Source organism: Vidua chalybeata, chromosome 1 (assembly GCF_026979565.1).
Source record: "Vidua chalybeata isolate OUT-0048 chromosome 1, bVidCha1 merged haplotype, whole genome shotgun sequence".
Taxonomy (NCBI): Eukaryota; Metazoa; Chordata; class Aves; order Passeriformes; family Viduidae; genus Vidua; species Vidua chalybeata.
Window position 1 is genome coordinate 55,573,862 of NC_071530.1, and position 18,060 is coordinate 55,591,921.

Below are 18,060 nucleotides of genomic sequence, written 5' to 3' on the forward strand. Positions count from 1 at the left end.
TCATTTGTTGTAATACCTTCCACGTGAGTATAGGATATAACTTTTTTGAAGTCTTAGTCTATAACTGTAATTAAATCCAAATAGCATGTAGTTTATTTTCATAGTATGCCAGATGCTATATAGAACAATAAGTCCTTGCTGTTAATGCAGATCAGTAGCATTTTGGAACCGCCCTTGATTGCTAATAATTTTAAATTCAAAAGAATAATCTCTCATCAGGGGTTTATCCAAATATTTGCTCACAGGTATGTCCCTTTTACAAAAGTGTCATTCATCATTTTGATTTTAATTTCTTTTCAGACTTTCAACTATCTTTTATAACTAAGAATGAAGTGCATTCAGTTGTGATTAATTAAATGAAACAGTTGTGTACAAATTGTAAAATTTTAGATTCTTGGTGGACAAAAAAATTTTAAAAATCTGCAAAAGCCAAAAGAACAACCATCACTATCCCTTAATATGCCAGGTATTGAGAATTTTTTAACTGGGAAGTATAACCATTTATAAAAAAAGAAAAAAGTTTTTTAGATATGATTAATTGTTGATGCATTTCTGAGGGCATAGAAAAAATCATGGGAGTGAATAGAAGCTAACATTGTTTGGAGGTCATGATGTTTGAGCAAGGTTTTCCTTGAGCCTGGATATTTTTTATACTTTGAGGCTGTAAAAATTGCTCAGATAGTGCATCGTATTGCTCAAATACTGCATCGTACCCATTATTTATGGGTAGATTTGCTTAATTTCTTTTTGATTATGCATTCCGGACTGAGGGGCTGCATGGGAAGGTGTTTTATTCTTAACTCATGTGCAAGGAACAGCTTAAAAATTGGTCTTAGAGGGAAGTAATTATTTTATTAGTAATGGCATACTGTGAGTCGTTTAAGCCTACATCAGCTTTCAAGTCCTACACTTACTTTTCCAGAGAATATTCTATATCATTGTAATTTGTACTCCTGAGATTTTTGAATAGAGCATATTTTCCATCAGCGGTTCTGGACTTGTTATCAGTTAATTAATTGTACTAATTTGATTTGAAGTACTACTGTGTTAGTAGAGCCATCACTTGACTGACTGCTGTGTACGGTTAGCATGAGTGAAACTAGAGTTTTAGTTTTGTTCAGCAACAGAGACATGCACTAGGAATTTGAGTGCTGTTTTATAAGGTCCCTAACGTATTCTCTCATAAAAAGGCCAGAGGGGACACAATTTTTAAAAATACTTGTTTTTGCAAAGTGCCATATAGATGGATTAACTTCCTAGGATTTAGGTCATTGTATTTTCTCCTATGCAGGAAGAGTTAATTTCCTCCCTACCATTCTTGTTACTGCTTCTTTCCTCTACACTGAATACTGCCTTCCAAACCCTTGAAAACAGGAAATTGTTGGTCATTGTTTTGGAAAATGTGCTTAAAACTGCTTTCATAGCATCTTTGTGAGAGTGGCTGAGGAAAGGATTTAGGTCCTTGTCACTTCCATAATATAGGAATTAATTCTGTGTTGTCATTTACCCCTTCCATGAAGGTCGTGACCATCATGCACTTATTGGATTATACTCGAATGCTGTTTTAGTGCCCAAGAGAAATAGACCTTTTTTGGAATTAAAAAAATGTAACTGTAATCCTAGCTATGTAATCTTTATTGTTGGAGGCTACAGAATCTCGTTAAGCACCAATTCTTTTTCTTGGTCTATTCTGTAGGAGTCTGGTGTAACTAGCTTTTATACAAATATCAAGCATATCTTTTCTGTGTATAGTATAACGTGTATGGATTGCTTTATGTCCACCATATTTAAAGTTTTGAGTAGTTAAACGATTAATTGTATAAGTAACCTTTTGCCTGTATTTTGAAGTCCCGTGAAGAAGAGATGACAGCAAAAGTTCATGAGTTGCAGGCACAGCTGGAAGACTTGCAGAAGGAATACAAACAAAGGATTGCGGAAGAAGAACATTGCAACACTGAAAACGTGAGCTGGCAGCGACATTTGTTTTTATATCTCTAAGTGTGAAATTCTCGGTCCATGGGAAATTCTGTAGTTTATTCGTAATTGGACTTTATGTATCTGGCCTTCACTTTCACATACAAAATGAATCTCTTTAGAATCTGCAGAATTTTAACTGGTATGTTGAAAAGTTCAGTTCTGTTGTTATTATTAAGGTGGGGTTTTTTTTTTGTCCTCTACATGTGTTTATGGAAGCCCTTTAGAAGGAAAGATAATCCCATTAAGTCATTTTTAGAGTGATTTTTTAAAAATTTGCATTTCAGAGGTGTCTGAAATAGTGCCTTGAATATATCAATTATGGACAGAGAGGCCTTCATTGAAAGAAGACTGCCTTCATTCTTTTGGCTTTCTGAGATTACATTTTAATTTGAGGAATTCTTTGGTGAAAATACTACTAACTGTTATTGTACTGAGGAGAGAAAAAGTGTACGAGTTGTTGAGTCATTGATGAGAATTCATACTGACCTTACTTTTAATTTTTTCATTTTAACAACAGGTAGCCCTGGGGAGAGTAAATTTATGTATTTGACATTAGAAACCAAAAGTACAAATTATCTCACTGTCCTAGTGTTTGTTACTTTGGCCTTGCACTTGCGTACAAAACCGTGTATATACTTTCTCGTGGTATGAGTTGTTTTCATAACAGGAAAAGCAGAAATCTAAGACTGCCTTGTATTCTTAATTAACCCTTGTTCACCTACTGATAGTGTTACATAATCTTATTAATCTAGAGGGAGATTCTTAAAGAGACTCCTAACTTCTAAAACATGATTATAAAAAGTCTGAAGAGTACTTTTTCTTTAGGACTTCTTTGTTAACTGTTTCACTCCTAGTTTGTTATAGCAGTCTGCTATTAATCTAGGCAGTCATTAAGTATTGTATTATACATGCATCTTCTGTATTACTAATATGACAGTTCTATCAAATTTATATACCAGCAATGGTATTTCATGTATTCATGCATTCAGCTCAGAAGCAATGCATCCCAACAAGGAGTAAATCAAACAAAAATTCCAGGAGGCGTCCATGGATGAATAAGGACCTGCTGGGCAAACTCAGAGTAAAAAAAAAAAAAGAAGCTTTTAGGAAGTGGAAACAAGGACAGGTGGCCTGAGAGTAATATGGGGAAATTGTACAAGAAGCTAGGGACGAAGTTAGGGAAACCAAAGCCCAGTTAGAATTGTTGTAGCCAGGGAAATTAAGGCAAACAGGAAGGGCTTCTATACATATGTTGCAAACAAAAGAAAGACTAGGGATAATGCAGGCCCTCTTTGGAAGAAAATGGGAAACCTGGCTACCCTGGACAAAGAGGAGGATGGGGTTCTCAACAACTTCTGTGCCTCTGTCTTCAATGGCAAGTGCTTCAGCCACACCACCCAAGTCAAGAAAGGCAGATGCAGGGACTGGGAGGATGAAGACCCAGAGCCCACTTGTCATGGTTTGACACTGACCAAATGCAAGGCAGCCATTAAAGCCACTCACTCACCCTCCCCTGCCACAGCTGGGCAGAGCAGAAAATATTTTTAGTGAAGGCTTCATGAGTTGAGGTGAGGACCAGGGGAAAACACTCCAAGGGCAAAACAGGCTCAACTTAGAGTTACAAAGTGAATTTATTACAAACAAAATCAGAAGAGGATAATGAGAAGTAAAATAAGCCCTTAAAAACACCTTCTCTTCCCCCAACCCCTCCCTCCTTCCCAATGACAGCACAAGGAGACGGGATGAGGGTTTTGGTCAGTTGGTCACCTGAAGTTTTCTTCTGCTGCTCAGGGAGAGGAGTCCATCCCTGCTCTCTGTGGGGTCCCTTCCCATGGGAGACACTTCTCTGTGAACTTCTCCAACCTGGTTCCAATCTCATGAGCAGCAGTGCTCCCAAAACTGCTGCAATGTGAAACCCTCCCATGAGCAAATAGTCCTCCCAAAACTGCTGCAGTGTAGGTCACTCTTCCACGGGGTGCAGTCCTCCAAGGACAGGCTGCTCCAGCCTGGAAGCAGGGGCCCCCTCTCTCCACAGCATCTCCCACTGGATCACAGCCTCCTCTAGGGCATCTACCCACTCCAGTGTGAGCACCTCCGCCGTGGGACGCGGGTGGATCTCTACCTCTCCCGTGGACCCCCATGGTCTGCAGGGGCACAGCTGCTTCACCATGGTCTTTACCACAGCCTGCAGAGGAATCTTGGCTCTGGTGCTTGGAGCACCTCCTGCCCCTCCTTCTTCACTGACCTTGGTGTGTCCCTGTTGTTTCCCTCACATGTTCTCACCTCCTCCTCTGGCTGGAATTCAAACTGCACTACCCCTTTATTTTGATTTTCTTCTTAAATATGTTATAGAGGCATTACCATTATCTCTAATTGGCCCAGCCATGGCACGTCCATCTTCAGAGCCATCAGGGATTGGCTATGCTGGACATGGTGGAAACTTCTGGCAGCTTCTCACAGAAGCCACCTCTGTGGTGCCACCACTACCAACAACCAGGCTGAGTAAAACCAACACATCACTCTAGGATAGGATCAGGTTCGAGGCCATCTAAGGAACCTGAATATGCACAAATCCATGGGACCCAAAGAGGTTCATTTGTGGGTCCTGAGGGAGCTGGAGATGAAGTTGCTGAGCCACTATCCATCATTTTTGAAAAATTGTGTCAGTTGGACAAGTCCCTGATGACTGGAAAAAAGGAAATATAACCCCCATTTTTTAAAAAGGGGAAACTGGAATATCAGTGAAACTACAGACCAATCAGTCTCACCTCTGTGCTAGGCAAGATCATAGAGCAGATTCTACTGGAAACAATGTAAAGGCAAATAGGAAAAAAAGAAAAAAAGAGGCAACTGGTAACAGCCAAAATGGCTTTACAAGGGGGAGATTGTGCCTAACTTCTCTCTTCTGGAGAAGAGAAAGTTGCATGGAGACTTCATGGCAAACTTCCAGTATCTGAAGGGGGCCTACAGGGAAGCTGAAGAGAGACGTTTTATCAGGAACTGTAGTGAAAAGACAAGGAATAAAGGGTATAACTTGAAAGAGGGAATATTTATAGTAGATGTTAGGAAGGAATTTTTGAGTGTAGTGAGACTGAACAGGTTGCACAGGGATGTTATGGATGCCCCAACCCTGACAGTGTTCAATGTCAGCTTTATAAGGCCTCGAGCAACCTGGTCTACTGGGAGGTGTCCCTGCCCATGGCAGGGAGTGTTGAGACTAGATGATCTTTCAGGTCCATTCCAACTTGTTAGCATTCTGTGGTTCCTCAGTTGTTCCCAAAAATGTATAAGACAGATTGGCAATGAGCTGTAAAGTATTTGAATATTGCAAATATTAAATCTCTAAAAGTGAATATGTTTACAATAAACAGAATGAACATATAATTTTGCATGTGTCTGGAATGTTGTCCACAGCTCTGCACTCCTTGGAGTTTCCATGGCAGACTTTGGAGAAACTCAAAGGACTTCTCCAGGGTATAAGTGGGTACAAACTAGTTCAGAGAACTCCATCACTGATAAACAGCTTAGTTTTAAAGGATAAAGGAGGTTTCATTTGTGTGGTAGTGCCAGTTCTTAGATACAGTTAAAGCATCCAGAATAAGAATGCAGGGTTGGGTTTTTTTTCCTGAGTGTATATATGTGATTTCTCTAGAATACAAGCATCAAACTTTTTTGAGTAATTTTGAGAATTCCAACTAAATTCAAATTTAGCAAATCGTTCACAAGCTTTCTTTTGCATAGCTGATTCAACTAAATGTAAATGCCTTTTACTTGATATGATTCACAGTGGTGATTTTGTCTCAAAACAATGAAAGTATTCTAATAGATTGTGCTGTGGAATTTGCACATAATTCCTGGTATATCTTCTGATCCAGTCAAAGGTCAAATATTTAGAGTAATGTAAGTGGGCTTTCAGTTCCTGTTTTATCAGTATTTCAGGATTTAATTCTTACTCTGACACAATCTGTTCTGGGGTCAAGAGGTAGTTTTCTTTTGTCCTACTTAGATATTGAGTTGGTTTTTATTTTTACTCCTGTCTCAGTTTGTCTGTTGCCTGTGCTTGGTATGTTTGTAGGAAAATAATTTTGTTTTAACCTGGTTCAATAGTACATATTTGCAATGGCTACAGTAGCATATATAGGCAGCATTACAGAGCTATATGAGAAAATTAGACAGGGCCTGTGGAACTTGTCAACATACCTGAACAAAACTGTATAAATCCACATCTGGATTTTACAGTGCATTCAAATGAATTATATTTGCCATGGTATTTTTTGTTTCACTTGATTTCTTTTTTATTTTGTTGCTTTGCAACATTTTTCTATTTTGTTGTTTTTTTTTTTTTTTTTTTACTCTTCAGCCCTAGTAGTCAAACAGTTTGAAGTCTTCTATTGACTGGATGCAACTTTCTGTGGGCAACATATTTTGTCTAAAATCAGAGCCTCCCAAATCACAGAAGTTTGTCTTATAAAACTTTCTGTGCTGCTTGTTGTCAGCCTAGACCAAACATTACATATAACACATTCACTTTGACATGAAGCATACCCTCGATATTGGAGCAGTACTTGTCTGTGATAAAAAAAAATGACAAGTGCTAACAACCTTAAGTGTTAATGTTTGGAGGTAAAAATATCAGAAAGTGTCCCTCAATACCAGAAAATAAATGTCTGATAGAGGTTTTCAGAAGCAAGAATTTGACTTAGAGGTTTGAGATCCTTAGAGGAATGATTTTCTCCTATTATCTGTTTGTGGGGTATAGGAGACCCCACAGATTTTATCAACCTGAGATGGGGAATAAATCTCCTTTTCGACACAATTGCAAAGAGGCTTGGGAAGAAAAGTATGATGCCAATTATGCCAGAGTCACAGGTTTAATCCCTTCATGGGCTATTAACTTTAAAAGTTGGACTCTGCTCCTTGTGGCTCCCTTCCAACTTACAAGATTCTGTGATTCTGTGAATACATACTAAGCCTACCTTAAAAAAAATTTCACACATAAATTATTTGATGTTGAAATGCTTATACAGCCTTGAGTTATACCCGTGACTACTGAAGCATTATTTTCCTTAGAGTTGAAACACTGAAAGGTAGAAATTTCAGCTTAGACTTTTTTCTGTACTTTGCAAGATGTAGAGCTCATGAAGCTCTTATCTGAAGCTGTTTTCAGGTACATGTTCACATTTCCAAATGTGACTTGAAGAATTAAGGAAAAACATAAAATATTCTGAATAGTATTAATTGTAGTTAGGGCATCCTGTGATGTATTTCATATTCATTCAGTTATTGTTCATCTCCAATATGCATTTCATGAAGATTTGGAAACACTAGGTTCTTGAGGTTATATTTATGATGATTGTCTTACAGAATCAAATGAGACAAGTTAAATATCAGCTCTATGTACTGTCAATACAAATAAGTTAAACTATTTATGAGACTAGTTGTTACTATTGGGTAATTTCAATTTTTGTCATTCTCAATTAACACACAGTGTCAGAAGTTGATTATTGATATTTCTTTCTCCAGTGCTTGATATAATCAGTATTTTTCATACATTTTAATCTAAATTTTTATTGTTGTTATAGGTCACAATAACTGAACTAAAGGTAAGTCTTACATGTTCTTGATTTTCCTCTCTAATACTTTTGTTGCGGAGCAGTTTTAAAGCTGAAATACTGCTTATAAGTTTGTGTATGTTAAAAGGAGAAATAGGTTTATTACAAAGGTACCTATGATGTATTTTCAGCAATTTTCATATGTGACTGTCTTTTCAGGCACTACTTGCACAGAAGACAACACTAGTCAGTGATTCAAAACTGAAGGAGCAGGAATTGAAAGAGCAGGTAAGGGTGATGTTGAATGAGTAAGAAGTGTTCTTGTTTGATACTCATTGTTTGCAGTATTAAAACATTTGTTCTTTTCAAGTGATGATGTGGTACATCTCCATACAAGGTACTATTAATATAATAGACAAAAAAATAATTTTCACTCATAATTGCTCTCAGAAGATCTGTGTACTTTTCAAAGTATTCCTCTATCCCCTGAGAATAAAAACACCACATGCTTGTGATAATGGTTAGCAAAGCAATTGCACAGTGAAAAAGGGAACAGTGAACTTTATGAAATTCTGGAATTTTTTCAAAATTAAACCTTTTTGATGTTTAAGTAAATTAAGTAATTTTTGTTGTATGCTTTTTTATCTATAAAAAAAGATATATTTATGCTTATGCATAAAAAATAGAAACATGAATATATAATACATGCATAACATCTGCTATATATATTTTTATGTGTATATACAGATGTACAACATTGGGACAACTTTTAATAACACAGTTTCTAATGTTTTCCTTCCTTAAAAAGCAAATGTATTTTGCTTTTATAAGAAATTAGATGGAAACTGTTTCAGTTATGCTTATTTTAGCTGCTGTTAGTTTTAACACCATTTATCATATCAACTGTTCTCTGTTTAGATTCATGTACTGGAAGACCAGCTGAAACATGAGAAAAATTTGTATGTCACATCAGTTGGAACATCGTATAGAGGTAAGTACACAGTTTTCATCACAGATAAGCTTTTCACTTGTTAGAAAGATACAGTTTGATCTAGAAAATGAAACATCAGTCTTTTTAAAACACTTACATAATGCACTTATGACATCCTTGTTTTTTGTTGTCTATTATAATAGAGTTGGTGTGTGATTTCAGATTACCAAATCACACAGCGTTTTGTTTGATGCTTTCATTTTTATGTCAGCTAGTTAAAAGAGCTCTGTATCAGAATTCTTAAGCTCTCTGCAGTACAGGACCCAAGAGCATCCAGTAGACAGGGGCAGAGATGGGCACAGCTACAGCAGGGCACAGGCTGGGACAGAAGGTCCCAGGCTGAGCTGGGACACATCCCTTAGGCCCTTGGCAGGGGACGGTGGGGGTCCCAGGGGAGGCTGGTCCCGACCACCCAAGGCCTGTGAGCAGGCCCAGGATCCATGCAGAAGTAGACTTGCACTGCTCATGTACTGTCCTTTAGACACTGGTGGTTGGACACTTTGGAGATAGAGTAGGGGCTTACAGACCTTCTCTCTGGTGGTATACTGTTCCTCTCAGACTCTTTAAGATAGAAAAATGCACAGGGAAATGAACACATATTGCTCACCTCCAAAAGATTTGCAGCTGTTTAGTTGAGGAGTATGTACTGCATGAGACAGAGGGCTCAAGCACTGAGCCTTGCTAATGTTAGAGATGTGGGGTTTTGCCATCCTGTGCAGACCCATCTTAACTAGATGAACTCAGAAGACTTTCAAAAACCATGTTGCACTTGCTTTTTGCAAATTTGTGCAAATGGTCAAATTATCTCAGGATGATCTACATCTCTCATCCCCTCAGAAGGTCCATGCCTCTTTCCCTCAAGGTGACTAAGCCAATGATGGGAGATGGTTGTGGGTATTCGGTATTCAGTGCCTTCTGCTAGTGCAGGGCTGGGAAGAAATATAATCAAGGATTTCCTCAGCATGTACTGGTAGGGAGAGAAGCAGGAAACATACTTCAGCTGGAAGGGACCAACATCAGTTTCGTAATCCAGCTGTGTAAACACTTCAGTGCAGCGTTAGCTTTTGTTCTCCCCGGCTGCACGCAGCTCTTGGGAGCCTGGCTGTGGCGTAGCTTCCATGTGCTGCCGGGGTTTTCTGCCACGGGTTCCCAGACACAGCTCTGTGTCTCAGGCGCGTGGGCTGGCCAGCCGCTGTTACCGTGCACTAGGGATCCGGTAAAGAAGTAAGGAATTTGTCCATTTACTCCGTGCTTGGCAGGAACGGTTTATTGGTCATGTGGCGCGGTTAGATGAAAAGACACAACTGCTCCAGGCACTCGCATGGGAGAAAATGATGCCTGGTTGCCGGTGGGGTAGGATTTTATAGAGGGGTGGGGCGAGAGGATCCACGGCCTGCTTTCCAATAGGGGCAGCTGCCGTGGCGGTGATGCCAGCAACAGCGACCAACCAGAGAACCCCGCAGGGGCGGGCACCGAGCCTCAGGCTGAGTGGGATCGTGTGGATTGGGGTGGCAGGCACGGGGTTTCCTGGGGCTGGACGGGGGAGTGGTTACAGGAGCGGCAGAGGGGGAAAATCCAGGGGCAGGCAGCATGGGGCCAGAAACCACGGGGTGGGGGGAAACGACACGGGGGAAGCGCGGGGGTACACAGGATTTGGCTAGCTAACACAAGAACCCCTAAAACCCAATCCCAGGATGCAACACTTCAGGGCTGATGGAAAGGTAAAGTATGTCATTAAGGGCACTGTCCAAATCTCTCTTCAACACTGACAAACAGGCATCAACCACCTCTCCAAGAGGTCTGTTCCAGAGTTTGACACCATCTTGGTAAAGAAATGTTTCCTCACATCAAGTCTGAACTCCCCATGATAGATGAAGGTTTCAACCATTTTCCATGTGTCCTGGCACTGGGTATCAGGGAGAAGAGAGCAGTACCTGCCTATCAACGTCTCTTCAGGAAGCCGTAGAGAGCACTGAGGTCACCCCTTAGCCTCCATCTCTCCAAATTAGACAAACCCAGACTCCTCAGCTGCTTCTCAGAGGACATGCCTGTCAGCACCTTATCCAGTAGCAGAGGTATCCTCTGGGTGTGTTCATGTACCTTCATATCCTTTTTAAATGTTGGGGCCCTGAACAGCACACAGTATTCAAGGTGAGGCTGTGCCAGTGCTAAATAGGATGGGAAAATCACCTCTTTTGACCGACTGATGATGCTGTGTTTGATGCACTCCAGGCTTTTGGCTGTCAAGGGCACATACACCGATGACTCCTGTTGCACCTCCTGCCAACCCCTTTCTGAAGTGCTACAGTTACTCTATCTAAGGTGCAGATTACAGTATTTGTTCTTGTTTGGTTTTGTGCCATTAGTGAAACTTGGATTCGGGTGAGTGACTCTCAGTATAAATATTCTCTTCTTTTTGTTTACACAGATGGAAACCTTCACCATAATGACGTTTCCCTGTTTGAGGAACCCACTGAGATTGAATACTTGAGGAAAGTGCTCTTTGAATATATGATGGGTCGTGAGACAAAGGTATATAAATTTGTACATGCTGACAGGTGATCCAGGTTAAAGTTTAACACCCTTTCTGTATGATGTGAAGTACCATGTGTTTGTGATTTGTTATATGCTGTTTATTTCTGACACAGGATTCAATAGGCTTTCACATTTTTTTCCCAAAGAGACATGATTCATAACTTCAAAACTTCATCAGCCTACCAAGATGAGTGGTAGGTGGAGGGGATTTTCTCACCACTGTACCTAACAAGACAAAAACCTTTATGGGTAGATACAGTTTTATCAGCAAAAGTCTATTTGTCAGTCAAACTTGATGTAAAATGAAAGCTGGTATGCGGAATATTAGAAAAAGTGATCTTTTGATGTAATCTTGACACAAACATGTTAAATTACAGTTGGATTAAATAACAGTTTGTTAGTAGCTGTGTTACCAGCCGAAGATGTGAATTACCTCTTCAGTAGTTGCTTAAAGATGTTTCATAGTATTCTCGAATCTGTATACCTTAGATGTTTTTAATTCACTCTTAAAACTAGTGAAAAGCTGGACAGTAGGCTTCTTGATTTCATATCCTGGTTTCCTTTCAGTCATTAAATGTGTTTCTGGAGCACACTGAGCTTAGTGTCTGCTCTTTTCAGGATTATATCATATAATCATAGATCTATGGATATGTCTTGAGAACTGGTTTCATCTTGCTACATGAACTGGATAGCCATAAGCAGTGATGATGTGAATGACAGAATTTTTAAAACAGTGTTAAGAATGCTTGTAAAGTATTACTGTGCTTTCCACCACTGCCCCCAACACAGTTCTTAAGTTAAAATATCTACATTGTAATTTATCTTCTCAATACAGATATTGCTTTCTGTCAACTTTTTTGTTCCTAGACAAGAAGAGGCATTTTTTAAATCTAATTCTGTCTTGTAAGGTCATTTTGGTGGCCCTTCTCTGTGCACAATCCCCTTTACTAGTGCAAATGTGTATCCCTTGTCTCAAAGGTGATTCAGTAGTGGAATTGTTGATATCTCTGGATATGCTTCCTCTTTTTGAACAGTTCAAAAGAATCTGTACAAATTATCTAGGATGTATTGCCAATTATGCATCCTAATAAATGATACTGGAATGCAATCAAGACATTAATGAATGCACCAGTTTGTCTACAGTATTGGACACATAAGAGAAATGTGGAGGTTGATATGGATCTAAGAGTCAGGAATTAGTGTCATGACTTGTAATGCGGGTACTTACCACACTCTTTGTAAACTGCTTTACCAAGGTGTGTATGTGTATTTGCTGGGAGGTTTTACTGTCTTGCCCTCCAGTCCAACTTTATTATTCGCCTCTTGCTTGGCAGGATATCTGCAACAAGATTGACAGATTGCTTTTTCTAGTCATGCACTTTATCTAGTATGCTGTTTTATTAATGGACTCTATCATTTGAGCATAGATGCCACAGAACTTACATCACACTACAGTAGCTGAATTTTGTGACCATGTGGAAACATTGTTTTCATATAATTCACATCATGCATATACAATGTGAAACAAATTGTTATATCTTACTGATTTCACTGTTTTCCATTGACATTAATAAAATAGTATCCAGTATTATTAAATTAGTTTAATTTTAAAATATTACAAAGCATCTTTGTGGATGTGGAATTATATATGGTTAACCTATATCTCTTTAGACAATGGCCAAGGTTATAACAGCAGTGCTGAAGTTCCCAGCAGATCAGACTCAGAAGATACTAGAACGAGAAGATACTCGACCAGTGGTAGGTTATGTAAGTAAATCAAGTTTATGCAAGACGATTAGAATTCAAGAATAAGACATTAGAAACTTATTAATGTCTTCTTTTCTGTGTGTCCACATTCAAGTGGACTCCTTTTCTCCCTCCTTTCCTCTTCTTCAGTGGAATATCAAATTCCAGCTCTAGGTTTGAGTTTATAGCAAGGGTGAGAAAAAAAGCAAGCATGTTTTCTTTACTAGTATTTTTCCTCAATTAAGACAGATTTCTGATAGCAATGAATACAATAGGATCAAAGCAAGTTCAAGCATCGCTACTATTCTGTGGATGAATTTTCTAAATTAAAAAAGTAATCTGATATATTAAAAAATAATATAAACATATATAAAATTAATGCTTCTTACATATAGAAGTCTTTGTGGAGTCATACTGTTTTTATGAAAAATATATCAAGAAACATTTCCATCCCTGGGATAAAATTTCTGGCAAAAACAACAAGCATTTTGCTTGTAGAATATAAAGTTGATTATCTCAATCACCTGAGATATGTGTTTGAAGTGAGATGTGTACAATTTTATCTTAAGTGGATATCCTAACAAGATTGGGGTTTTGATTACGTTTTGGGGTTTTTTGTGTGAGCCTGCTTTATTTTTGTATTGAAAAAACACAAGAAAAAAGTTAGTTCACTCTGGGTCAGGACAGGTCAAAAATAAGAATTGTCAACAGTGAGATGGTCGTTTTTTTTCCCACTTTTTTTTTTTACATTTGTATAGTATTTACCAGTTGACCTATTTACTAGAAAGGTGAAATTAGCTTTGAGAAGCAGATGCAAAAGGAGGTAAGATTATTTTGGTATTACTTTGGTATTACTTTTACTGTTTTATGTATAGGAGCTACTTTTAATTAAAATAAAAACTGCAGTAATAGTCTCCTCTATATTGTATCTGGAATCAACACTATGATTCTTCTCTTTATTGGTCATCTTAGTGAAATATTTAGGAATTTAAGTGAGAGGAAGAATTGCATTCTGTTTCTCTCACGGACCTTGTATATATATTTATTCCATGCTTGCAAATACAGAATAAAATAAAAATATTAATCATTTCATTTCACTTGTAGATACATTGAAGTCCTGCTGAGTCATTGAAAAAAAAAATTAAGTATTTTCATCTTGCAGTATCACATCTGAGGAAAGTGTTAAATACTTCAACATTTTCCTGTACAGTCAGTATGTTTGAGAGCCTTGCAATCTTAAATATTTTAAATACTTTTAGAAGATAAAAATAGTGATTATACTGCAGTTCCAGTAAGTATCATGTATACAAAGTATGATTTTCTCTCTCTGACATTAAAATAGAAAGCTGAGACTTTTTTGTTTTGTTTTGTTTTGGTAAGCCAGAGTAATATTTAGGAAATATTTTGAGAATAGAGAGATGGGCCTTGTTTTGCAGCCACTTCAGCTTTTTGATATTTAAACCTGCTCTTCCTACAACAGACATACACAACTTCTGATACAAAATAAAAATTGAACTTGAATTCATCCAACAAATTTTCATCCTTGGTATTAAATTTTGTCTAAAACACACAGTGAGTTGTTTTTGCAGGCTACAAGTGATTTGATTTGTTAATAATATCTTTGTTCAAAGAGCTCTTAGGTTTCACATAGCAGTCCCTTCTTTGTTCATATCTAGCCTATGAATTTACTCCTTTCCAAATCCACAAAGAGGTTGAGTTAGACATCTAATGGAAACTCAAATATTAGGGCATATTATGAAGGAAGAAGTGTTTTTTACTTCACTTTCAATGTTATATGTTCATTTGCTGAAGCACAAATTATTCTGGGGATGAGTCTTCCATAATTCTGTTTAGAAATAAAAAGTTGGAGATGTCTTTATAAATTATTCTGTCAAGAAATATGCTTGGTTTCTTTTGGTTTTTATTTATTGACCGACATGGCACTAGTGTTTCTCTATACTTAATATTGGACTGATGCTGGTATATGAAAATATCCAATGTTTAGCTCTCAGGAGTAATGAAGTTCTGAACTACAGCATAAATGTGTATTTTAACATAGAGCTTTTAGTTTATTGCTAAAACATCTGTAAGTAATTTTGATGTGTAAATTATTAACTTACTGTGCTACTGGAGTAAGTGTGTGGTACTAAGTATCTGTGAGTAATTTTATACCCTCTTAGTGGGCATATATTTAACAAGTTTCTGAAAACTTGTAGCAGTTCCTGGTTAATAAACATATGCTAGATCAATGTAATCTTCAGTAATCTGGCTTTTACTATGTTGTTGTTGTAATCTAACTGCAGCAATCTCATCCATAGATGTCCACAGAGTTCTTATTTGTTAACACTACATAATGCTATCAATCAAATAGTCCAATAAGCTCTTTTCTTCCTGGCTTTGTAGTTTGCCTCAGCTCGCAGTGGTATCTTTTGAATATGCCACCAGTCTGTGCTTAGCTAGCATGTGGGTGAGTGAAGTCTAATACATTCTTGTTTTATGTAAAATGAAATCTATATCATGCAATTAATGGTTCTTCTGCTTTTTTTTCTTGCCTGCTTTCCTTCGTTAAACAAATTTTGGTTGTATATGCATATGACAATTTTTGTTTTCCTCTTAATCATATTTTGCTTTACAAAGCTGAGTTTGAAAATGGTAAATACTGATTCAAAACCGATCTTTTTGAGTGACCCTAACCGTAAGCATAACTTCAAATGTTGATTGAGCCACAAAAATCTCAGTTGTAGAAATAAAATCAGAATTTAATTTAATTAATATGTAATATTGAATTTTATTGCACTTGGCTTTGTTTTATATTTATTCATTGTCTAAGTTCCTTTTTTGAATAGGGAAACAAATCAGATTTGTGGGACACATGCTGTACTGCTGGAAATTAATTATTACATCTTGTAAATATGAAAATGCATTATCTTTTAAAAGATTGATGAATATTCTCTGCAGAGGGATTAGGATATGATTGCATTTAAACATCAGTACCTTTCTGAATCACAGCTTTCGTTTGATATCAAGAGATGCTAAAGCAGAGAGATGACAGAGAACAATTAGGGGAGCTTTATGCTCTCAGTTTGTGTCTTTCTTCAAGTTCTGTTAAGCTACTTCAATTATGAATCTGCAATGCTAGTTGTAGCATTACAAGAATGGAACAGCTGATGTAGGCCTGAAGATGCAGGTTGCATCAGACTAGCCTAGCTAAACAAGCAACACATACGCAATAGCTGGTTGACAGAGGACTGGGCTATGGAAGTACGTAGGAAAAAACTTTCTGCACTGGCTGATAAAGATTATGATTTGAATCACTAGTGGTGTATGATATTTAATAAACTCTGCCGATGAATTCTATAGGATATGATTGGTTCAACTTTTTTTTCCTCCTTTGCAACTGGAACGCTTTGCACAGTTGCCAGGAGTTGATTCAGTGCATGTGAAATAGTTGCTATCTCTTGGCTGAAATGCATTTGTTGGCCTGCATCACTGCCAGAGCGAAATTAATTAACTAAGGCTATTGCCATTTACCATTTACCACAGTGCAGTTGACAGGTTATCTTCCTCTCCTGCTGTCATGCAAACACAGCCTTCAACACAAAATAATACCTCTTTCAAAGGAAAAAAATATTTCTTTAACAGTCACGGTTTCTACTTTGGTTTTTTCCATCTTTGAATAAAATAGTGAATACACTTTATTGCACTTAAAATGCAGTAGAGTTTGGACTGTTTGCCAACAGCCTTCATCAGTTCTGACAAAATCAGCAACTGTTTTCTCTATCCCTTTGTAGAAAATAATTGAATTGTAAATACTAATGGAACAAAGCTATTTACAACACTATTGCAGAATAGGTTGCAGAAGATACCTTTGAAACTTACATTCTTGTCATGCTGTCTGTAATGCTGGTGTAAAAAATTCAGGTGTTCTGAGCTGCCTTTGAAATATCTCACAAGGCTTGTTGATACTGACCTTAATGTCAGAAGTTATTGGTTACACTTTCATAACATCAGCTAATGTATATGTAAACTGTTCAGACTTCATTATTAGATTGCAGTTGCCTGCTTCATCTCAAGTATTTTTGTCACATATTCTTGCATGTATATAACTTAGAAATTAAGGGGGATGCTGATTTCATTGTGAAGGCAAGTGATATTTTCCTGTAGAGGAGGCTATGTGCTAGGTCCAAAATTCTGCATCATCATTTCAATTTTGATGATAAGCCTTATGCAAGAGAGTCCAAATTTGTTTTTCTTTGGATTATACAGTGATGTGGTAGACTATTTCCAGTGAGACTGCTGACTCTTTTGCTACACCTTATTTTGTTTTCATCAGTTTCTCAACCTTTTTGCAGGTACTGGAATGGAATTGCTTGCTCAAATAATTTGGCAGTTTGACTTATTTGAAATTCTTCTGTCTCCTAATTGTATTAATAAACAATGCAATTATTTTAATATTAAGAGCTTCTAAGTTGTTCTTAATAATGTAACATTTGATAATTTCTTTTAACTTTCCTTTCTTCTAGTTCTGGCTACGACCATCTTGAAGATTTTGTCATGAGAATGTCTCATGACATTGCTGCTTACAAATGAATTTGTATCTCTTGTTGCCCCTTGAGAAGGGACAAGAAGAAAAGCTATTATTCAAGGTCACAAAAAGAATAGCAAGAACCAAAACTCAGCACCACCTTTGGACTGTGAATATAATCAACTGCCTTGGCAGAAATGCTAATCAGGGGTTATTTGGTTACTTCTCTTCTATTGAATATGGTCTTCTATTTTGTGTTAAAGGTTATTTTTTTTAAAGGAGATAAGACTTTATCCTAGGAAAGAATTGCCTGCTACTGTATCTCTATTCAGGTTTTACTGGGTGTTTTCTAAAAGTTGGAATAAATTATTTGTTTCTTCTCTTTATTTTTTTTTTATTTTTGATTGAATTGTGCAATACATTTTGGGTGGATAGCTATTGAGGTGATTTTTCTGATGAACTAGACACTCTTGTTGACTGTTCTCTCCTGATTTGATCTTGATTGTTTGGTAGAAGGTCACTTCTATACGCTTTTGCCTACAATAAATCCAAATTGCAGTACCTCGTTTGTTTACTCCTAGCTTTTGTACTTATATTTTCTGAAGAAAAGGTGTGTTCCTGTAAATTGTAAATAGTTACTACATAACTGTATCATACGCTGATCTGTGACTGTTGACAGCACTAATATGTATAGAGCTGAGATGAAGTAAAGTTTATTTACTGTATAATTTTGG

At 37.3% G+C, this 18,060-nt stretch overlaps 1 protein-coding gene across 8 annotated transcripts in view; it reads left to right on the forward strand.

Annotated features, from left to right (window-relative positions):
* GOLGA4 (golgin A4) overlaps positions 1–18,054 on the forward strand; it is a 73,015-nt gene extending 54,961 nt beyond the window's left edge. For 4 of the 8 annotated variants that reach the window (XM_053935733.1, XM_053935766.1, XM_053935774.1 and 1 more), the window contains 8 exons: positions 1,849–1,962; positions 7,560–7,580; positions 7,749–7,817; positions 8,448–8,520; positions 10,949–11,052; positions 12,727–12,822; positions 15,205–15,268; positions 17,325–18,054. In XM_053935733.1, coding sequence (XP_053791708.1) covers positions 1,849–1,962; positions 7,560–7,580; positions 7,749–7,817; positions 8,448–8,520; positions 10,949–11,052; positions 12,727–12,822; positions 15,205–15,234 — 507 coding nt within the window. In that variant the 3' untranslated portion in view covers positions 15,235–15,268; positions 17,325–18,054. The remainder of the gene's footprint in view (positions 1–1,848; positions 1,963–7,559; positions 7,581–7,748; positions 7,818–8,447; positions 8,521–10,948; positions 11,053–12,726; positions 12,823–15,204; positions 15,269–17,324) is intronic. The other 4 variants (XM_053935742.1, XM_053935783.1, XM_053935748.1 and 1 more) reach the window with 3 other exon arrangements.
* The last annotated feature ends 6 nt before the right edge of the window (positions 18,055–18,060 follow it).